This window comes from Benincasa hispida, chromosome 8 (genome assembly GCF_009727055.1).
Source record: "Benincasa hispida cultivar B227 chromosome 8, ASM972705v1, whole genome shotgun sequence".
Classification (NCBI taxonomy): domain Eukaryota; kingdom Viridiplantae; phylum Streptophyta; class Magnoliopsida; order Cucurbitales; family Cucurbitaceae; genus Benincasa; species Benincasa hispida.
The window spans coordinates 1,688,929-1,710,680 of record NC_052356.1 but is presented as its reverse complement, the minus strand read 5'-3'; the positions used below and the strand labels follow the sequence as shown (position 1 = coordinate 1,710,680).

Below are 21,752 nucleotides of genomic sequence, written 5' to 3'. Positions count from 1 at the left end.
GTTATTATTTATAAGTTGGACTATAAATTAATTGTCCAATGGAGGATCAATGGGAGCTTAAGAAGCAAGTTGTATTTACAAAGGTAAAATGGTAATCTTTGACCCAACTATAATCACAAACGATTTGTGAACGATCGACTTACCGATTATGGTTAAAATGGACAGAAATATATCTACAATTAAGGGAGTGCAACTATCGAGCTATAGTGGAATGACTTGGTAGTTAACGAATGGTGATTAATTCGGTTTAAAGAGTTTAACCAATTAATTGCAAATCATTGGAGCTCATGATCTGTAGGTCCATAAGGTCCGTCTACTACCTTGTAATTTGGATTAGTAAATTGAGTAATCTTGATGACTTTTGAAATTAAGGTTTATAATTTGAAATGTTCAAATTCAATTAGGGTTTCTATTAATTGTATTCGATACAATTGAAAGGTTTAATTTTATCGAAATTAAACAAAATTGGAGAATCAATTCATGTTTAAATTATGATTTAAATATTAATTACATGAAATTAAATTCATTCTAGTAAAACTGGTATTTTATTAATTTAATATTAGATATTAAATTAACAAGATTAATTAAAAAGTTTAATTAATTAGTTTTATATAAAAAAGTTAATTAATTGAATTAATTTTTATAAAACAAATAAATCAGTTTATTTATTAAATTGATTTTAGAAATTAATTTTGAAAATTAAATTTGAAAAACAAAAGGGAAATTTCAAAAGTTGGAAATCTCCATTAAAGGTGCAAGCATCTTATTCATCCAATTCCACTCAATCTCCATTAATTTCATGAAGGAGTTGGCCTTCATGCAAGCTCTAAGATTGCATGTTAAAAACTTTATAAATTGGAGTGTTAGGCTACATGATTAGCCATGCATTCAGAATTTCTACGAAAATTCTGCAGAATTTGAAACTCTTGAATAACCCTCTTCAGCCTTATCAAAAACCAGCTCAATTTAATGTTTCCACCACACAATCCTTGCAAAAGAATAGTAGAGAAGATCTTTGTGATGGTCTACTTGAAGATTGAAGCATCATTTCGTGGAACTCGACTGGTTTTAAAGAGGATTCATCAAAGGTATTGTGTTCAGCAAACCCTCTCATGAAATAGGTTCTCTAAAGCATGCTTTAAACTCAAATTAAGTGTAATAGAGTGCTTATTGATTCTATTTTTTTTCCATTGCATGTTAGTTTACTCCATCAGTTTCAATGTTATTAAAAATGAATGTTGTTTGGTATCCAATAGATTATTGGTGTGTTCTACAACTTTGATTGATATCTGATATGCTAATGATTGGACTAAAAAATTTAATATGTTTGCTAATTAATGGCTGGTAGATTATTGTCGTACTCTACAATTTTAATATATTGTTGATATACTAAAAAAATCGATAGGGTATAAGATTATTGGTACAATTAGTATACCAAAATTTGTAGTTTCTCAAAATAAGTTACTGACTAAATATTGATTGTTGTTAGATTTATTGTTATTATATTTGAAATGTTGATTGATGTTAGATATACTGTCAATAGACTCATGCCTTACTTCTAGTATTTAATGATTAATGTCTAATACACTCATGTTTTGTATATGATATATTGTCGATACATTTATATTCATGCTCATAAATGATATACACATACTTTACTTTAAAATAAGTTAATGGTTAAATGTTAATTGTTGTCATATATACTGTTGATACACTGTCAGATATACTGTCGATACACTTGGAACATTGATTGTTGTTAAAAATAATGTTGATACACTCATATATTACTTCAAGTATTTAATGTTTTATATATGAGACATCCATGTCTTATATTTGATATACACTACTAATATACTTGGAATATCATACTGTAGAATGAAACACACATGTTTACTTCAAAATAAGTTATTTAATGAATGTTGATTGCAGTTAGATTGTTGAAGCACTTGAAATATTGATTAATATTCAATATATGAATGTATTATTTCAAGTATTTTTTGATTGAGACTGATACACTCATGTCTTATATCTCATATACCACTGATATACTTGAAATATTTAATATTTTTCTCATGAATATTTAATAGTATATTGATGGACTAGAGATTTAATATATTTGCAAATTGATATTTGGTACACTAATGATTGTACTTGTCGTAAATTTAAGGGTGTGTTTGGCTCACTAACATGAGTTGAGTTGAGTTGGTATAATATACCAACTCATTATTTGGCTCACCGACTTTAAATGTTAGTGGAGTTGAATTGGTATATTTTACCAACTCACCCTAACTTTCCCTTCTTCCCATGTTTTTAATGGCTCCACCCATCGGCTACTGCCACACTCTGAGAACTAACTCTAAACTTCGACAACCACCTCTGATGAAAAATCCGGCGACCAACCCCGGGCTATGACAACCACCTCCAATGAAAACTTTGGCTACTAACTCCGGACTCTGATAACCACCTCCGATGACAATTCCGACAACAAAAATCCAGACTCCGACAACCACCTTTAGTGACAGCTCTGGTGACCAACTCCAAGCCCCAAAAACTTTCGCGCGACCAACTTTGACAACCAATTCTGGCCTCTAAAAACCACCTCCGGTGACCCAACTCCAACGATCACCTTCATACTACCAACTCTGACAACCAATTGGCTCTGACAACAAACTCCAATGACCAATTCCAACAACCACCTTCGTAGGCTCCAACAACCACCTCTAACTAAAAACTTCGATGAACACCTTCGATGATCACTTTTGAGCGAGCTGTTCGGTTTGATGTCCTAAATCTCGTAGGGTCCTATAGTTTGTAAACACTTGTATGAACAAACATTTGGTGATTTATAATATATGATATTTTTTTCACTTCAGTCTATGAAATATTTGATATTTTAGTTGCATTAACCACAAACCAATAAACTAAGATCTATGGTTATCGTTGTAACTTAAACATGTATGTGAAGACATACAAGTAGATCGTGTTTTAAGTGATAACTTAAATGGTCTGCAGTATATGGGTAAGGAAGGATACCTTATCCTGGTGACACTACGAGTATAGCCCGCTTTGTAGGTGTTACAAATGTTGTAAGGTACTACAAATGATCTAATCTTGATCGATCGTGTATTAGACATGCGAGCGGGGATATTCTATACAAAGGAGTTTGTATAAAACCAGACCATGAAATATTTAGTCTCGTTATATAATGTCGTTCATAATTGAGATTTTCATTTCACTAGGATGACCATAGGTAACATGACCTTAATCCTAAGTGAGTTGTGAACTCCTGTCTATGAGGACAGATCTTTGATTTCCATGGGTGAGAATGGCCAGATCGCCGACTCAACAAGCCTACCATTTTGGGAATTCGTCTGATTGGGGAGCTGCGTACTCAACTACACAAGATCAAATTCACTCCTTCCCTGAAGCATGGGTAAGTAGATAAATTGCTCTATTAAGGGCTGATTTCGGGGCTTGAACAATGTGGCGTCACACCCTCTCCTGGCTCGATAGGGGTTTAGTCATAGTAGGGCTATGATCTATTGTTCATTAGAGGAATCAGTGGTACTTAAGGAGTTGAATGTAACTATAGGGGCAAAACGGTAATTTGGCCCAATTGTACTTTCGAGTGATTTATGAAAGGTCATCGTACTATTGATTAATTATATCCAATGAACACAGAAATACATCTATAGTGAGAAGAGTGCAGTTGTCGGTCTTTAGTGGAGTGCCCAGCAGTTAACGGATGGTAGATAATGTGATTAAAGAGTTTAGTCAGTTATTCACGTATCGTTGGAGATTCAAGCTACAGATCCATAAGGTCCCCTTGGTAGCTCAATGGATTCAAGTTGAGAATCAAGTTTTGGGTTAGTTTGAAATGTTCAAATTAACAAGAGGGAATTTGATTATATATGATATAATCAAATTAATTCAATTGTATATGATATAATTGATATAATGTATTTGATACATTATTTGATTGAAGGAACTAGTATTTGAATATGATTCAAACATGAATTCTATGAATAAGATTCATGGTTATTAAATTTAATATAAATATGATTTATATTAAATGCCATAAAAGAGAAAAAGAACTATGGTTTATATATTGTATATGATGCAATATTAAAACTATAGGTTATAAATATAATATGATAAGTTAGTTATTGTATTTATTTATAATTTATTAATTATATGATAATTAAAAAAAAAAATTATCATAACCAATCTTAGTGGGTGGTTACACGGTTTTATGGCAATTATGGGATAAAATGAAATAAAATTTCAAAATCTCATGTGGCTTTTATTATTAACTATCGAATGACTACACGATTGGATCGAGTTTACTATACGATAGTGACTTAAATAAACGATCAAGTATCGAGTCTATACAATAGACTTCCATCTTCTATGTCATTCTCTCATCGCTTACTCGATCGTCTCCTCCTCTACTCCAATTATTCCCTCAAACCAAATCAGCTAGAGCCCACCACTCCTGGATTCTCACACCGAGAATACCAAGGTAATCTAGTGGTTGTGTCTGGATCTGTTCCAGGATTGAGTTTCCACTTGCTAGTGTTCGAGGGAGTTCGAGTTCGAGTTGATCGTTGCGTTCGAGTTTGGTCGAGGGATATTCTTGAAGAAAGACTCTTCAAAAGTATTGTTTTCTTTCTCCTTTGTATTTATTTCAGAAGCATGCTATAATTTATGATTTAATGCATAATCTATTTAGTATGATTGTGAATGTATGAGTTCTTTCACAATGGAGTTTGGACAATCCGTTTTCGCTCATAGGTCCTCTATATTTAGAGTTCCTTCACGAGAAACTCGACGGCCAACTCGAGGCTTCGACAACCACCTTCAACGACAAACTCCGACAACCAATTCTAATATCACCTTCATACGACTAACTTCGAACTCCGACAGTCACTTCCTGTGAAACCTGAACCCTACTTCCCTATTTAAATATGTTATTTGTTGAGATTAGTAAAATGAGGGGTTTAAATATTTGAGTTAATGTGGAATTGTAGGGAAATGGGTAAAGGATAAGGAAATGAAGAAGGAAAATGCTTAAGTATTGAAGACTTGACTCTCTGGTGTTTATAAGTTAGCCTAGCAAGAAGAAATTTTGGCTAAGTAGAGAATTATTCGTTGTATGGGAACCATAGGTGTTGATTTTGTCTTTAGAGGTTAGACAAAGCCTATTTAATGGCCAAGTGTTGGTCGTGAAAATGGTGGCCAAACGTGGAAGCAGCCAAGACAAAGATCGGGCATCGAGTAAACACTAGGCATTGAACGATCGAGCATCGAGTAAAGGCTATGGTGAGCGAGGAAAGGATCGTGCATCGAGTAAGGCCATGCGTGATCGAGGAAAGGATCGTGCATCAAGTAAAAGTCATGCGTGATCGAGGGAAAGATCATGTATCGAGTATGCCATCGAGCATCGAGTTTTCATGAGCAATTAGTCTTAAGCACCGTTTAAGAAGGCCAGTTGGGTTGGTCTAGTGGGATCAGCCCACTAAGTGGTTGTTGTGGCAGTTTATCTATGAATGGCTGGCAGATTCAAGTATAAAAAGGTTGCCGACTTCAAAAAGTTATTTTGAACAAACCACTCGAGCATTTGAAAAGATTATAAAGCCATCTGAAAGCTGAAGAAGTCTAGTTGATGGTGGAGGGCTGTTGGAAGAAGAGACTGTTGGGATTGGTGTCCTAATTCTCCCGAAATCTCATAGTTTGTAAACTATACATATTGTTATGAATAAAATAAGAGTTATTTTATTGGGCATTTACTCATATCCAATAAACAAAGCTCCATGGTTATTGTATGTAAACTTAAGCATGTATATGAGATATACAAGTGGATCATGCCTTAAGTGATAACCTAAAAAAGTCTGTAGTATAAGGATTAAGGAGGGATACCTGATCCTGGTGACACTACGGATACGGCCCGTTTTGTAGAGGTTTGCAAGTGTTGTGAACTACTACAGATGGTAGATCCTGACCATTCATGTGAAGATATGCGAGCGGGGGTTTCCTATACAAAGAATTTGTATGAGACCAAACTACGAGATGACTAGTCTCTTTTATCTAACGTCGTTGATACTTGAGACTTACATCTCACCTAAACAACCATAGGTGACATGACCTCAATCCTGAGTGTTTTGGGAACTCCTGCCTTTGAGGGCGGTCCTTTGATTAGTATGGGTGAGTGTGGTCAGATTGCCAACTTAACATGCCTACCTTTTTAGGGATTTATCTAATTTGGGAGCTGGGAACTCAGTTACACTAGATGGAATTCACTTCTTCCCTGAAGCCGGGGTAAGTAGATAGATTTTTCCCTTAAGGGTTGATTTCGAGTCTTGAACATAGTGGCCACAGCTTCTCTTTGGAAGAGAGGACTCAATCATAGTAGAACTATGACTTATGTTCATTAGAAGGATCAGTGGTACTTAAGAAGTTAGATGTAACTAGAAAGGTATAACGGTTATTGGCTCAATTGTACTTACGAGCGATCTGTGAAGGGTTATCGCATTGTTGATTGGTTGATATGGACATAAAATATATCTATAGTAAGAAGAATACAGCTGCCGGTCTTTAGTAAAGTGCCTGGCAGTTAATGGATGGTAGATCTCGTGGCTAAAGAGTTTAGTCAGTTATTCACGTACCGTTGGAGCTTCAAGCTACAAGTCCATAAGGTCCCCTTGGTAGCTCAATGGATTCAAGTTGAGAATCAGTTCTTGGAGTTGATTTGAAATGTTCAAATTGATAAGAGGAAATTCGATTATATATGATATAATCGGTGTGATGCATGAGATACATCAAGTGGAGGATTAATGTAAATGAGATTTACATTAAGTACCATAAAATAGAAAAAGAGCTATGGTTTATATGTTTCATTAGATGAAATATTAAAACTATAAGTTGTAAATACAATATGGTAAGTTGGTTATCATATATATTTATAATAATATTAATTATTGGATAATTATCTCTTTTTCTCTAATAACCAATTGAGTGGGAGGTTATTGGTGGTTTTATAGTAACCGTGAGATAAAAAGGAAAAATGTTTTTTATTCTAAATTAAGAGTTGTTGCTATTCTCGAAAAAGAACTCATGATTTGTTATCTAGTGAATTAGATTCACTAAATGATAGCTAAAAGAGAGACTAAACGATTGTGGAGTGTTACTATACGATAGTTCACTCAGCTGGTCGTAGCTAAACGATCATGAGGCATTTGCTATACGATAGATTGGCTTCATCTAAACGATTGAGCATTCGTCTATACGATAGACTTCTTCTCATCTCCCACTTACTCAAGTGTCTACACGACTGTTATTCCTCCGGTCTCTTCTTCTAACCAAGTCCACAAAGAGCCCACACTTCTAGATTCTCACACTGAGAATACCAAGGTAGCCATTACGGTGGTGTCCTCACTTAACTCAACTGAGTTCGAGGTTTTGGAGGTCATTCATTGGACGTGATCTTGGAGATCGTTGAGTTCGTGTTTGCTAATTGATCATGTTATATTACGATCGTTGTGTTCGAGCGTTCATGTGTTGCTGTCTTGGAGACTAAACGAGCATTCGTGATCGAGGAAGTTTGAAGCATAAGNATATTACGATCGTTGTGTTCGAGCGTTCATGTGTTGCTGTCTTGGAGACTAAACGAGCATTCGTGATCGAGGAAGTTTGAAGCATAAGTTTTCAAAGGTATGTATAATCTTTCCCTTAATCTTATTGTTAAGCATGTTGTAATTTCGTATTGTGCATGACTTGTAACTTTCCGTTTCTTTGTAATTGTGTATGTTCAATACGAATGAAATTTGGAACGGTCATTCTGCTACTCATGCAAATCCTCATGTCTGATTTCCTTCAGAAACCATCAGGAACTTGCTGAAAATTTGAAGAAAGTACAAGAAGGTCAAGCTCTCAAGTAAACCAGGGCTAATGCTAGATTTTTTTAAGATTTCGGCCTAACTATGAAGAATTCTAAGCTCAACTTTTAAGGTAAGCATGTTAAGACAATTTTGAACAAGTTTGTAGAAGAAAATTTTCTAAGAAAAGCTCTAAAAATGAGTTATTCGAATTATAAGTTGAATTTGGAATTTTTGAACAAGCAGATAGCTGCTTGGGATGAACAAACAGACAGCTCTAAGGTGAACATATGTGCATGGACAATAGCAAGCGTTAGCACGCCTTGGGCTAAGCGTGGGATTATGTAGGAGACCATAATTGACTTAGACACCAAGGAAAGGAGTATGCGTTGATGTGCAGCAAGTTGGGCGTATAGGTTGTACGATTGGCACAAGGGTTAGACTATATGTTTGGCCATGCGATAAGGTGTGTAGGCGTGTGTTGAAGGCTTGAATGCATAGTAGACACCTGTGTGTAGAGGTGGCTGAAGGAACGCCTAGGCCATGCGATTGACGCATGGTATGCGTTGATGGTGTGTGTGACCGTTGCATAGCAAGCTTAGCACCTAGAGGAAAATTCTAAGTGTTCAACGCTTAGTCAGTGTTGGGCGTGCGTTGAGGCATGCGACTGGTGGGCTATGCGATGTCAAAGACTATGCAATGAGACTGGAAGCTATGCAATGAGGCTAGAGCTATGTGATGAGGCTATGAGATATGCGATGAGGCTAGAAGTTGTACGATAAGACTAATTTGATGCATGCAGCAAGAGGCCTTAGACAAGAGGCTTGTGCAAGTGTTGACAAAAGAGCTGTCTAAGGTGAATGTTGGTATGCGTTGGTTGAAGAAATATGCGCCAAGCATGAGGCTAAGCGTTGGAAGAAAAGTACGGTCATTGGACTACTCGTTGACAAGGGGGATGCATTCAAGAGATGCTATGCGACCAAGAAGGAGAGTATGTGATGAATTGAGGAAACTTGGAGATTAAGGCTAGCATCGGGACAAGTGGCTAAACCAAGTAAAGTTTAAGTTTAACCTAGGAGGAGGTGGTAGTATATTAGGACATGCAAAAGGAGATATATGTGTTAGGCATGTTGGGAAGGACAACTCAAACCCATGCAAGTAGGTGGTGTTAAGGACCCTTATGCTAGACAATGCATGGGGTTAACACTTAGATTTTTCATACAAAATAGATGGTGTGCTTTAAAGGTTGGGCGTTGATAACAAGCAGTTTCCCTAAAGTCTATAAATACCCAAGAGACCTTCATTTTGGAATGTAAATCAGAAAACTCTCTCAAAATAACTTAGAGAGAAAAGGGAAACCAAGTTAGGCATTGAAGGAAGCTTCCCTAGGCGTTCAAAGTGCTGTCTGGGTGTTGAGAATACACCCAAGCATTGAGAAAGCTTCTCACAAAACATAAAGATTTCTGCACCAGGTTCAAACAAAGAGTTCTTCCAAAATTCTCGTGCAAATCAGGTGGTTCTTGAGCTAAAATCTCATAAATTGAATGTAGTTTATGCATAAAAGCTGCTGTGAGGAAATTCTAAGTGAAGTATTGTCAAAAATGAAGGAAACCGAAAGATGTTCACATAATTGAGGACATCCGGGCAAGGTAGAGGAATCTTGAGATTCTAAGCTCTTGCATCGGAATTTTATGCTCAAATTTTAAGATAAGTATGTTAATACATTTCTAAACATATTTATAGAAGGAAGTTTCTCAAAATAAGGACTAGAATAATGAGTAATCTGAGCTTCAATCTGAAACTAGAAATTAGGTTTAGAAAAGGAAGCCAGGAGGAACTAGAGAACTTGCGAGAAAATGAGAGTCCCTGCAAAACACGGTGAGTGGTATTCTTTTAAGGTCTTAAAGCATATATTTTAGATTATATATTTATGTGTTGAATGAGTAGTCAGATGAGAATGAGAATATTTGGCTGAGATGGTCAAAGGGTCAACAAACCCAATTCCTGAGCCTAGAGCAGAATCTCACGAGATGGTCAAAGGGTCAATAGACTTAGTTCCTATGGGAGGAACCTCGTATGGGATGGTCAGAGGGCCGACAAGCCTATCTTTTGAGCCTATAAGAGGGGAATCTATGTGCACATAAGAGATTAAGCGATTATGATAAGTATCAGTTTTAACTATCTACCGTGTGTGTAGGTAGGTTTAAGAACAGAATCATTCAAGGCTGAGGTTTGAGTGTTGACCTCGTAGTATGTTATATTTTTATTGTTATAATTTGAAAGAGACTTGCCAAGCTGTTACCACTCACTGGGCTTATTGAAACTCATTCTTTTCTTCTATGTTTTTCTTCCCAAGTAGCAAAAGAGAGGAGTTCCAGGGTACTGCTAAGGTCAAGGTCTTTCACGCCATAGCCACACTTCCGAATTTCAGTGGTTGTTGTAAACAGTTTTCGCTAAAGAGTTTGAGATTGTATAACGTTATACTGTTTGTAATAAAATAAGTTAAGTTAGCAACCGTTGTTTATTTACTTGGCTTAAAATTTAGTAAGTGAAAAAAGGTTCAAATGGACAGTAGGTATCACAAAAGGAAGGTATTTGTTGTCCTCACGCCTCCTTACGGGTTAGAAGTGAACTCAGGAGGGGGTGTGACGCTTCTGACTAAAATCTCCAGCGAAAATCATATTCAATGATCAACTTCGACGACCACTTTCACCTGACCAACTTCGGGATTCGAAAACACCTCCGATGACAAACTTCGACAACCAACTCCAACACACCTTCATGTGACCAACTTCAGGCTTCGACAATCACCTCCAACTACAAACTCCAGCAAAAATCATCTTCGATAATCAACTTCGACAACCATTTATGACTACTATAAGACTGATGACTGTTAAAGTATGTTATGGTTGTTGATTATATAAAAAATATTATTTTGTCTACATTAAGTGCAATATTTATATGTAATGAATTCACATGTCAAACGGGTGTTAAGAATATTTCAACGAAAAGTATGTATGTAGTTGAAAAGTATGTAACATACAATAAAAAACCACAAAATGAAAAAAAAAAAATCCTAGAACATTTTTCAGCAAGAATTAGTGAAAAATAGAGATTTGTTCTCTGATTATCCTCCAAATTTAGAGGAAATGAAAGTGAAACTGTTGAAGAAATGTGGTGACATTCCATTGGTTGTTACGATGATGGGAGAAATTAGTTAAAAAAAATTCATGATATAGTAAAAATATAGAGCAACAATAGGAAAAAGAAGAAAAAGAAGAAGATGATAATGAAATTCATGGAAAAAAATTAGCTAGAATCAAAAGTTTTGATTTCTCTTTAATTTCTCATTTTATTTAACCATATATCTACAATAAATGTAATGGGTTAATCGTTGTTCATAGCCCAAAAAAGAAAGAAAGAAAGAAAAATTAAAAAAATTAAAAAAAAAAATTGTAATCCACATTTTATTCAAACAAAGATTGTTATAATTATTGAATAAAAAAATTTCAAAACAAAAATAGTAATCATAAAAGCATATTATTTAGAGTTCAAAAAACTGCATCAATACTTAGACATATAAACCCAACTCTGCACCATAAACACAGATATAAGAATTCAGACCAAATAACTCTGCACCCTAAACACAGACATATGAATTCCAGATATCTTATCTCAACTCAGCGTCCTAAACCGTCCCTAAGATATTTGTTGATTGATATATGATAGATAATGTACCTTACAATTTTCATATACGGTTGATTTACTGAAAAAATGGATAGGTTTTATAAATATTGGTAAACCAAAATTCGAACTTTACCTTGATACACTTGTAATCTATCGTAAACCAATACAATAGTGTATATATTTAGCATATCAACGTACTTATTTGAGTTCTCGTTTTAGTAAAATTAGCTTAACATAGCTTTGGGTTTATTGGTGTGCTTATTAGTTTTATGTGTTTTCACGTCTAATCTAGTTCCAATTTTGTATATCTTTTTATATAATAACCTAAATTAGAAGGAAAAAAATCCCACAAATCAAACAAAGAATAGAATAAGATTAAAATGAAATACAAAAGTTTATCTTAATTTTTTTTAAAAAATCAAAATAAAATATTAGAAATACAACAAAATCTAAAAAATAAAAAAATAAAAATAAAAAATAAAAAATAAATAAATGTATAAAGAAGAAAATTAAAGAAGATTGAAAATCTAAAACGTAGAATAAAGATGTGAGGGAGAAAATATAGGAAATAAATCGTTAATGAGAGAGTGATCGGGAGAAAGGAAAAATAATTATTGACTTACATAAAGAGGCCTTAGGATGGTCGGGTGGTTACCATTTCTTCACAATTAGTATATTTTTATTTCATTTATCGTTGGTTAGAAAAATAATTATTGATCAATCAATTGCATTCTTATATTTCTTTTGTTGAAACAAAAAAATATATGTAACCTCATGCTTAACAAATTGGTAATCAATTATTAATAGTAAATTAATTAATTAATTAATCATCAGGTTGGAATTAAAAACTAAAGATAACTTTAAGTATAATATAAAATCAATGGTTCCAAATTTAGCAAAAGAACATAATAAATCCTTCTAGAAAAATATTTTTTTGAAAATAAAAAATGAGTATACCAATATATTTTTAAATTGTTACATTAGAATTTTAAAAATTATAATCTAAATTCATTAAAAATGTGATATAATATAATCAATGTGATTTTAATAAGTCCATAGAAATTAAATAAATGAAATGTGAAAAAACTATAATAAATTAATTATTAACTTCTTTATCTTACTCAATGGCAAAGAAAATTTGAGAATAAAGCAATAATCTTTTAAATTTCATGAATATTAAATTTGTCTACATTAATTTAGAACCATTTGAGCTCTATTTTAATAAAATAAAAAATGAAAGCATGTGCAATAATAATTAAGAAAATACTTCTTCTAGATATTGTTTCTATCATTATGAATTCTTTCATAATTATTTATATATAAACCAAAATCAATAAGGATGATAAGATGCAATATTATATATTTACAATTACACTATATATTAATAATAAAATAATTTCATCAATTTTATATTATGTAGTTTTTTTAGTAAATAAAACTACAATTTCTTATTATAATATAAAATAAATTAAAAGTATATATCACGTGCATCACATGTAGTAACAAAACAATTAAACAAAAAAATATTATTCTAATAAGGGTGATTTCTTGCTTGAAAATGATTAATAAACTTATTTTTTTGGCATAAAATAAGTAATTTATGTATTTTTCTAAAAAAATAACTTTTGGATAATAAATTAATTTAAAAATAATTATTAAGCTAATTAGTTATAGAACATTATACTAGATAAATAGTAATATTGTAAGAATATATAAAATTAATCGAGTTGTTTTCATATATATAGCAAAATGGTCAATTTATTTACAAATATAACAAAATATCAAAAAGTTTTCTTAATCCCTTAGAGTTTGTTTTACTATGTTTAAAAATATTTCCAGCGGTTTTGTCGTTTAAAATAATTTTTCCTAATCATCTTTTATCTTAACTAATTTTAAAAATAAATCTATCAAACAAAATTTTATATAGTTTATTAAAATGCACGTATTTCAATTTTTTTAAAAAAAATATATATATATGAGCATGTGGATGTGGTAAAATACTAGTTCTTCTAAAAGTTGCAATATTATGATTGACTCTTCATAATGTTTCAAAGTTATTGTTGATGATAAAATATATTAGAATGTTTGATGGAAATTGGAACTTAAAATAGTGTGGTAGTAACTTGAAAAGCTGTTAACATTGTGGCAATGTCAATTTTTGTTCGAGATCATAGTCACATCATTCCAAGTCCAATTTTTCGAATAATATTTTAACAAATTTCTACACTATGGGAAGTTTTAAGACATTTATAAAAGGTTTGGATAGTATTAATACTTTTAAAAGAATAATAATTTCAACCCATGCTTCATACGTTGCAAATAATAGATAAACTAACAGAGTTGAACAAAGAAAATGCATGCAGGCGATCGTGTATATATTATTTAATAAAATATAGAGAATAAGAAAATTTTGCATATTGATGTGTAAAGTTATCCAAACATAAAATAAAAAATGGTGCAAGGAAGTAGTTTAACGTGTATTAAAACAAGTAGTTTACATTACTATTAAATTTTTTTCATTAAGAAAAAAAACATATAACAATATTGGTCATATCCAGTTTGATATCAATATTCAATATCGGATTCAATCTATAGGCACTGATATTACTTTATCACCTAGCACAAACAATCGTATGGACGGTAATGGAATCATGTGGATAAAGAAAGAGAAAAACCTACCAATCCTAAAAAGTTTATCCAAAAAGAGAGTTGAATCCCACGTGATAATCAATAGTAATTGGATTGATCATTCTATCATTTAGAATGAGATTATAGAACAAGGTTACGGATTTCCTCATAAGGCACGCGCTTCATTTTGATTCCAGAATGTTGGTAAACATCATTATAAAATGGAATTCACTTTTCATGTTTCCACATTGTTTTCATTTTCAAGTATGTAAATGTGACCACAATTTAATCGTCGAGTGTCCATGGCAAAAAGACTTAACAAGCTTGCCTATGTGTTGTGTGACAAATTCGTACTGAGTACAAAATTATAAAATTTTCCCCACAAACAAATAGAAAACAATAATTATAAATAAAAGGCAAATTAAAAAGTTAAAACCTTGATCAATCTTTAGTTCTCCAATGTTATTCGTATTCAAAGGATCAAGACAAATTAATTGGTTACTTAAGTAGATGATCCATGAAATTTACATTAAAATTATAAATTTGGTCCCTATAATTTTTTTTTTTTAAAAAAAAGTTAGAATTTAATTTTTATGATTTGATAAAATTCTCCAAAATAGTCGCTGGTAGGGACTATTTAGGAGGAGTTTATTAAATCATTCGACTATTTATGGGATTTTATCAAACTAATATGACTAAATCATAACTTGTAAAATCAAAGGACTAAGTTTTGACTTTCTTCTCACCATAGGCAACAAATTTGTAACCTAACCTACTTTAAATTATGCCCCCAGATTAACACATACAAATCCCATGGAAAAAGGGACTTTGTTAGGTTTAAACAACTAAACATCTCCAAGCAAATACTCTCGGCAATTATTCCACAAGAATAAAATTATCCTATCAAATTATCTACAATAAAGATAGAGGAAAAACTAGTTACTTTTCCAGTCAACTAAGTATTTCACAATCGCAATACAATGCTGAAAAAATATCTAATGAAAACAGTTCTACCAAGTCTCATAGCTATATTTATTATGTTCAGACAAGAAAAATATTGGCAAGACCTGTGAATTGCTTTCATAAAGATGTAGCAACAAGTAATAAGCACCTGAAAATGATCTTTGTGTAGTGTCCACCTCAAGGGATCTTCTACGCCATGAGGAAAATCCAAATTTTCTGCAAGCATTCATATAGAACATCCCTCTATTGCTGATCGGGACGACTCATTGTTCAGACTCGAGAGTAGTTGAAATATCAGGACGTTTTGAGCATGCATTGTTGCTAATGCTTTTAGTAGCAATGAAAGATGAATGCCAAGCAATGCAGTCTATTTCAGATATTCCAAAACACTCTGCTTCACATCTTCGAGGAAGGAAACGAAACCCATGACGCTAGTGAGGCCGCTTCCATCGACATCCTGTTCCTCTATAAGATAGTTTTCAAAAGCTGTAGCATCATCCTGACCTCCCCGGATAAATATGAGTCTCGGAGTGATGCATCTGTCTTGTTTTAGTTCGTTAATTGTAGTTCTTAATAAACCTGAAAAATCAACATGGCAAAGTTTAAAAAAGAGACATCAACCAAACTTAGCCCTATTTGGTAACTATTTAGGCCCCTCTAAATTGTTTAACTACTTCCACCTCTAAATTTCTTCCTTTGTTATCTACTTTTTACCAACGGTTTAAAAAACTAATACAAATTTTGAAAACTAAAAAAAGTAGCTTCTAAAAATTTATTTTTGTTTTTGGAATTTAACTAACAATTCAACCATTGTACTTCAGAAAGATGCAAAATATTATAAGAAATGAGAAGAAAATAGACTTAATTTCAAAAACCAAAAACAAAAAACGAAATGGTTATCATGCATGGTCTTAGTTTTTTGTTTTTTGTTTTTTAAAATTAAGTTTATAAACACTCATTCCGCCTCTAAATTTCTTGCTTTGTCATCTACTTTTTACCATGTTTCCAAAAATCAGGCCAAGTTTGGAAAACTAAAGAAAGTAGTTTTTAAAAAATTGTTTTTGTTTTCATTTTTGTAATTTGGTCAAAGGCTCAATTCTTTTACCTAAGAAAAACCATTGTAAAGAATTGAGAGAAAATAGGCTTAATTTTTAAAACTTATATATAAAATGGTTAACAAACGGGCCTAAAGTATCATCCCTCCCCTCCAAAAGGGATAAATTCTCTTACAATCTTGAGGTGGAGGAAACGGAAGCATAGGGTCTGCGGTGGAAGAATAAAACACAATTAGAGTTGTGAACGCGTCAAGGAAAAATATGGGACTGCCACTTGTAATCAGTGCAGCACGACTCAATGAGTGACGTGGATATGCTTGAATGTCCGGGGTAGAATATGATGTCAACACTGGATACACAGCACAATGTAGGGAACTTGGTTCAAGTGCACTGCGCCAGTAAAGGACAGATAAATTACACGGCAATGTCACATGAGAAACAGGAGAGAAGACAAATATCTATATCTAGAAGATATTCTTCAGCTTGTTGCTAAAGCCAAAATTATCAAGTTGTATTAAAATTTCTAAATCACCGCATAACCCACCAAAGAAATAGTAGAACTGAATCAAGAGTAGGTTAAGATAAATTAGATAATATACTAGGACATAAGCAAGTATTGAATTAGGCTTGTTCCCGAAAAACAAAAAAGAAAAAAGGTACTGAATTTGAAATTTTCAAGGTGAATTATGAGATTGCAACCATAAAAATGGGAGATGACATTCTTCTAAATAATGATGGTCACAAAATTACCTGAAAAGGCATTGCAGATAGATCCGGTAGTCGGGATGGATACCTTCCTCATGAAATCGAAGGAGAGGGTTCCTAAGTAAAGCAAAGACCAAGCGAGGTAGAGATTGAAGTTGCGGACACTGAGAGAATGCAACATCAACCAGAGAAGTTCCTGAAGCTCCATTTTTGTAATGAACAAGTTTATAAGCATCATTGTATTGTGCTGTAAGAATTACAAGCCAATCATGAAGTAGAGCCCTGCCCTCTCGAACACCTTGCTCCAAAGAAGCTAATATAACCTTGAAAAATAGAAGTATGGTAAAGACAATATAAATGTCAATGATACATTGCGTTTTACTTTTAGCACATACAAATACAAATAAGACAACGAGTACAAAATAGCAATATCCAACACCATATGCCATCTTATTTCGCTTTGGATGAAATTGTTGCGAGCGTTCTTAAAATTATTTTGATAGCAGTCCTGCTTTGTAGAATGTATAAATGGAATATGCTATAATTACATTTGATTTCAATAATACCTTTTTTTTCTCTTTCTTTTGAATAAAAGACATCTATATTCAAAATACCAAATTAAAAGAAGATATATTTCCCAAACAAGGAATAAATTTACCTACCCTTAAGCTGGATTGTAGATGGAATACAAGCCAAGTTTGGAGTTGAAATCTTCACAATAAATCCAAAGTGTCTTTTGAGGCAATTTCAATTCTCCAAGTATCTTGTTAATCTATATACCTTCACAAAGTTCATATGTTGAGGCTCTAAATTTTATTTTAATACTGCTTTTGACTACTACTTTTTATTTTTTACTACACCATTTAACTAAATTCCCTCCAACAAATGAACAATAACCAGAAATAGATCTTATCAGTAGTACTTCCAGCTCAATATGCATCAATATACACTTCAACTTGAAGATTGTCAAGTTTTTGAAATAATATGCTTTTACTTGGAGTTCCTTTCATCTTAGGATTCTATACACTTCATTGAAATGAATGGGTGTAGGTGAATGCATGAATTGACTCACCATATTAACTATAAATGACATATCTAGACGTGTGAGATAAATAGATCAGACACCCATAAGCCTTTAGTATATGTCGTTGTCCTTTACTTCTTCAACTTTTCCAACTTGTAATTTTAAATTCAATTGAATAGGGGTTTTTGTTGTCCAACAACCAAGTAAACCTGTCTCTTGAAGTAAGTCGATAACATGTTTCCTTCGAAATGCTTTTCTTCGATCTTGCCACCTCCATTTCAAAAAAGTATTTCAAAACTCTCAAGGGTCATACATGTGAGAATAATATCAACAATATAATTAAAATAGCAAATTTAATATTTCCGGAGTGTTTAAAGAAAATTGTATGATTTGCTTGACTTCAATGGTATCATAGCTAGTGATTAGTAACTACTTTTTCCAAAACGTTCAAACCAAGCTTTAGAAGACTACTGAGACCGTATAATGATTTCTTTAATCAGCAAACTTTATCATTCAATGATGCATGCCTTACCTGCATCTTTCCCCTTCTTGGTGCATCCTGTGTTATCAGAACTCTAAATCTCCCACTCATCGGTTTGCTTACTACTCCTTTGCGAGGCATTTCTGGCATATTATTTTGGAAGCATTTGATTGGTCTTTTGTTTGCCCCAATTCTATTTTTTATCTCCCGTCATCTTTGTTTGTGGGACATCCTTTTGGTGGCCGACTATTCAATGACTCCTCTACTTTTGATAGATTTATGGATTTGGTTCTTACTGATGCTTTTATTTGGTGTAAATCTGATTCTCCTCTTACTCAGTGTAGTTTATCTTTCCAATTGAAGAGATTTCTTGCATTCACCAATAGGTGTTGAGTTTTCCCTATTTCATTCATTTAATGAAATGTTTCTTTATGATTTATCCAAAAAATAAAAAACATTCAAGGTTATCTAAAAGCTGAGAGATATAGAAGATTAGTTGGAAAGTTGAACTATTAAACAGTGAAACGATCAAATATCACTTACTCTGTGAGTATTTGTGAGTCAGTTTATGTCTTCTCCTCTAGTGGAACATTAGGCTGCAGTAGAATGAATTCTATGTTATCTAAAAGCTACACTTGGACGTTGGATCTTATATAAAAATCGTAGTCATACAAGGGTTGAATGTTTTTCAGATGCTAATTTGATTAGATCTCGAGAAGATAAGAGATCGCCCTCTGGATATTGTGTTTTTGTAGAGGAAACCGATGTCATGGAAAAGTAAGAAAAATAGAATGTAATTTCACGTTCAAGTGTTGAGTCAGAATATAGAGTTATGGCACAATCTCTATGTAAAATAGCATGGATACACCAACTTTTATCTGAGATGGACTTTAGTGTTACCATGTCAAGTAAATTATGGTGTGATACTCAAGTTGCACTTCACATTGCATCCAACCCGGTGTTTCATGAACGAACTAAATATATTGAAGTGGATTGTCATTTTATTCACGAGAAAATCAAGGCTTGATATCTACAGGATATGTGAAGACTGGAGAACAATTGGGAGATATCCTTACTAAAGCTGTAAACAAAGCAAGAATAAGCTATTTAGGCAACAAGTTGGACATGATTGACATATTTGCTCCAACTTGAGGGGGGTGTTATAATATGTATTTAAATTAATATGTATAATTTTCCTTTATTGTAATTTTATATTTTCTAGATTAGGGTTTCCCACTTACCTATATATATATATCTTTTGTCTAATTAAATAATAAGAGATTTGTTCTCCAAAGTACAAAGAACAATATTCACCCAAAGGTGTTGGGTTTTCCCTATTTCATCCATTCAATGAAATGTTTCTTTATGATTTATAAAAAAAAATAATAATAAAATGTTAAAAGATAGAAAATAGAGAACACTAGGTTTACGTGGAAAACCCTAGAACAGGGAGAAAAAACCACGATAGAGAATCTCTTTTATTATTTTTAACACACAATGAAAGTTACAATAGAAGTCATATTTATAGGCTCTAGCAAGCCCTAAAATAAAAAAGGAAATAAACCTAGGGTAAAGTAAAATATTAAAATACCCTTGGGGCTATAAACTATCAACAAAGCCCCTTATTTCCAACATTCTCCCTCAAGTTGGGGCGTAGATGCCAATCAGAACCAACTTACTAACACATGAATCAAAACTTTGCCTGAGTAACCCTTTGGTGAGAACATCAGCAACTTGTTGACTAGACGGAATATACAGAATACGAATACTACTATTGTCCAGTTTCTCTTTTATAAAGTGTTTGTCAATCTCCACATGTTTCGTTCTATCATGTTGTATAGAATAATTGGCTATGCCTATAGTCGCTTTATTATCACAATAGAGCTTCATAGGTAGAACACTATCTTGGTGTAGATCAGACAGAACTTTCTTCAACCAGATTCCTTCACAGATTCCCAAACTCATAGCTCTGTATTCAGCTTCAGCACTCCTTCTAGCAACAACATTTTGCTTCTTACTTATCCAAGTAATAGGTTACCCCACACAAAAGTACAATTCCAGAGGTAGACTTTCTGTCAATAACTAATCCTGCCCAATCAAAGTCAGTATAAGCCTCAATGCATTTCCTATCAGTTTTTCTGAACATCAGACCTTTACCTGGTGAACTTTTCAAATATCTCAGAATCTGATTCACAGTTTCCATATGTTCTTCGTAGGGTGCCTGCATAAACTGACTAACAACACTGACAGCATAAGAAATATTTGGTCTAGTGTGAGATAAGTAAATTCGTTTTCCCACTAGACGCTGATACCTCTCTTTATCAACAGGAACTTTGTCAACAGAATCTCCCAGTTTCGCATTGAATTCAATAGGAGTGTCAGCAGGTCTACATCCAGTCATACCTGTTTTTTTTAACAGGTCAAGAGTGTATTTATGTTGTGAGATAGAGATCCCTTCCCTTGATCTTGCCATCTCCATTCTAAGGAAATACTTTAGATTCCTTAGATCTTTGATCTCAAACTCATCAACCATTTTCTTTTTCAGTCTGGTGATCTCAGCAGCAGCATCTCCTGACAGGACAATATCATCAACATACACAATTAGAACAACAATTTTTCCAGATACTGACCTTTTTGTAAACGTGTGATCAAAGTGTTCCTGAGTGAAACCTTGGGACTTAACAAAGGTAGTAAACCTATCAGACCATGCTCTCAGGGACTGTTTCAAACCACACAAAGACTTCTTGAGTTTACAAACCTGATGATCAAACTGAGCTTCAAAACCTAGGGGGACTCATATACACCTCTTCTTCTAATTCACCATTCAGAAATGCATTTTTCACATCAAGTTGATGGAGAGGCCAGTCTTTATTAACTGCAACATAAAGAAGGACCCGGACCGTGTTTAACTTCGCTACAGTGGAGAAAGTCTCAAAATAATCTATCCCATAAGTTTGAATAAACTCTTTTGCTACAAGTCTGGCCTTGTACCTGTCTAGAGTTCCATCTTGTTTATACTTCAAAGTGAACACCCACTTGCACCTAATTGTTTTATGTCCTTTAGGAAGAGCAACAAGGCCCCATGTATTATTCTTTTCAAGAGCTCTCATTTCTTCCATGACGGCAGTATTCCACTCAGGAATTTCCATAGTCATATGTATGTTTTTGGGAATTATTACTGTATCAAGGCTGGCAGTGAATGCCCTGAACCCAGAAGATAGATTACTATAAGACATAGCTATACATAGGGTATTTGGTGCAGGATCTAGTGCCCTTTCTCAATGCAATGGGCATGTCAAGAGAGAGATCATAATCCTCTGGTTTGTCTGATTCCT

The 21,752-nt window shown here is 33.3% G+C and overlaps 1 protein-coding gene across 1 annotated transcript in view; it reads right to left on the bottom strand.

Moving 5' to 3' along the window:
* Positions 1-15,065: 15,065 nt before the first annotated feature.
* LOC120082932 (protein transport protein sec24) overlaps positions 15,066-21,752 on the bottom strand; it is a 28,404-nt gene continuing 21,717 nt past the window's right edge. Inside the window, exons 12-14 of the mRNA XM_039038357.1 lie at positions 16,958-17,235; positions 16,383-16,597; positions 15,066-15,731 (exon numbers count right to left, since the gene is read on the bottom strand). Coding sequence (XP_038894285.1) covers positions 15,520-15,731; positions 16,383-16,597; positions 16,958-17,235 — 705 coding nt within the window. The 3' untranslated portion in view covers positions 15,066-15,519. The remainder of the gene's footprint in view (positions 15,732-16,382; positions 16,598-16,957; positions 17,236-21,752) is intronic.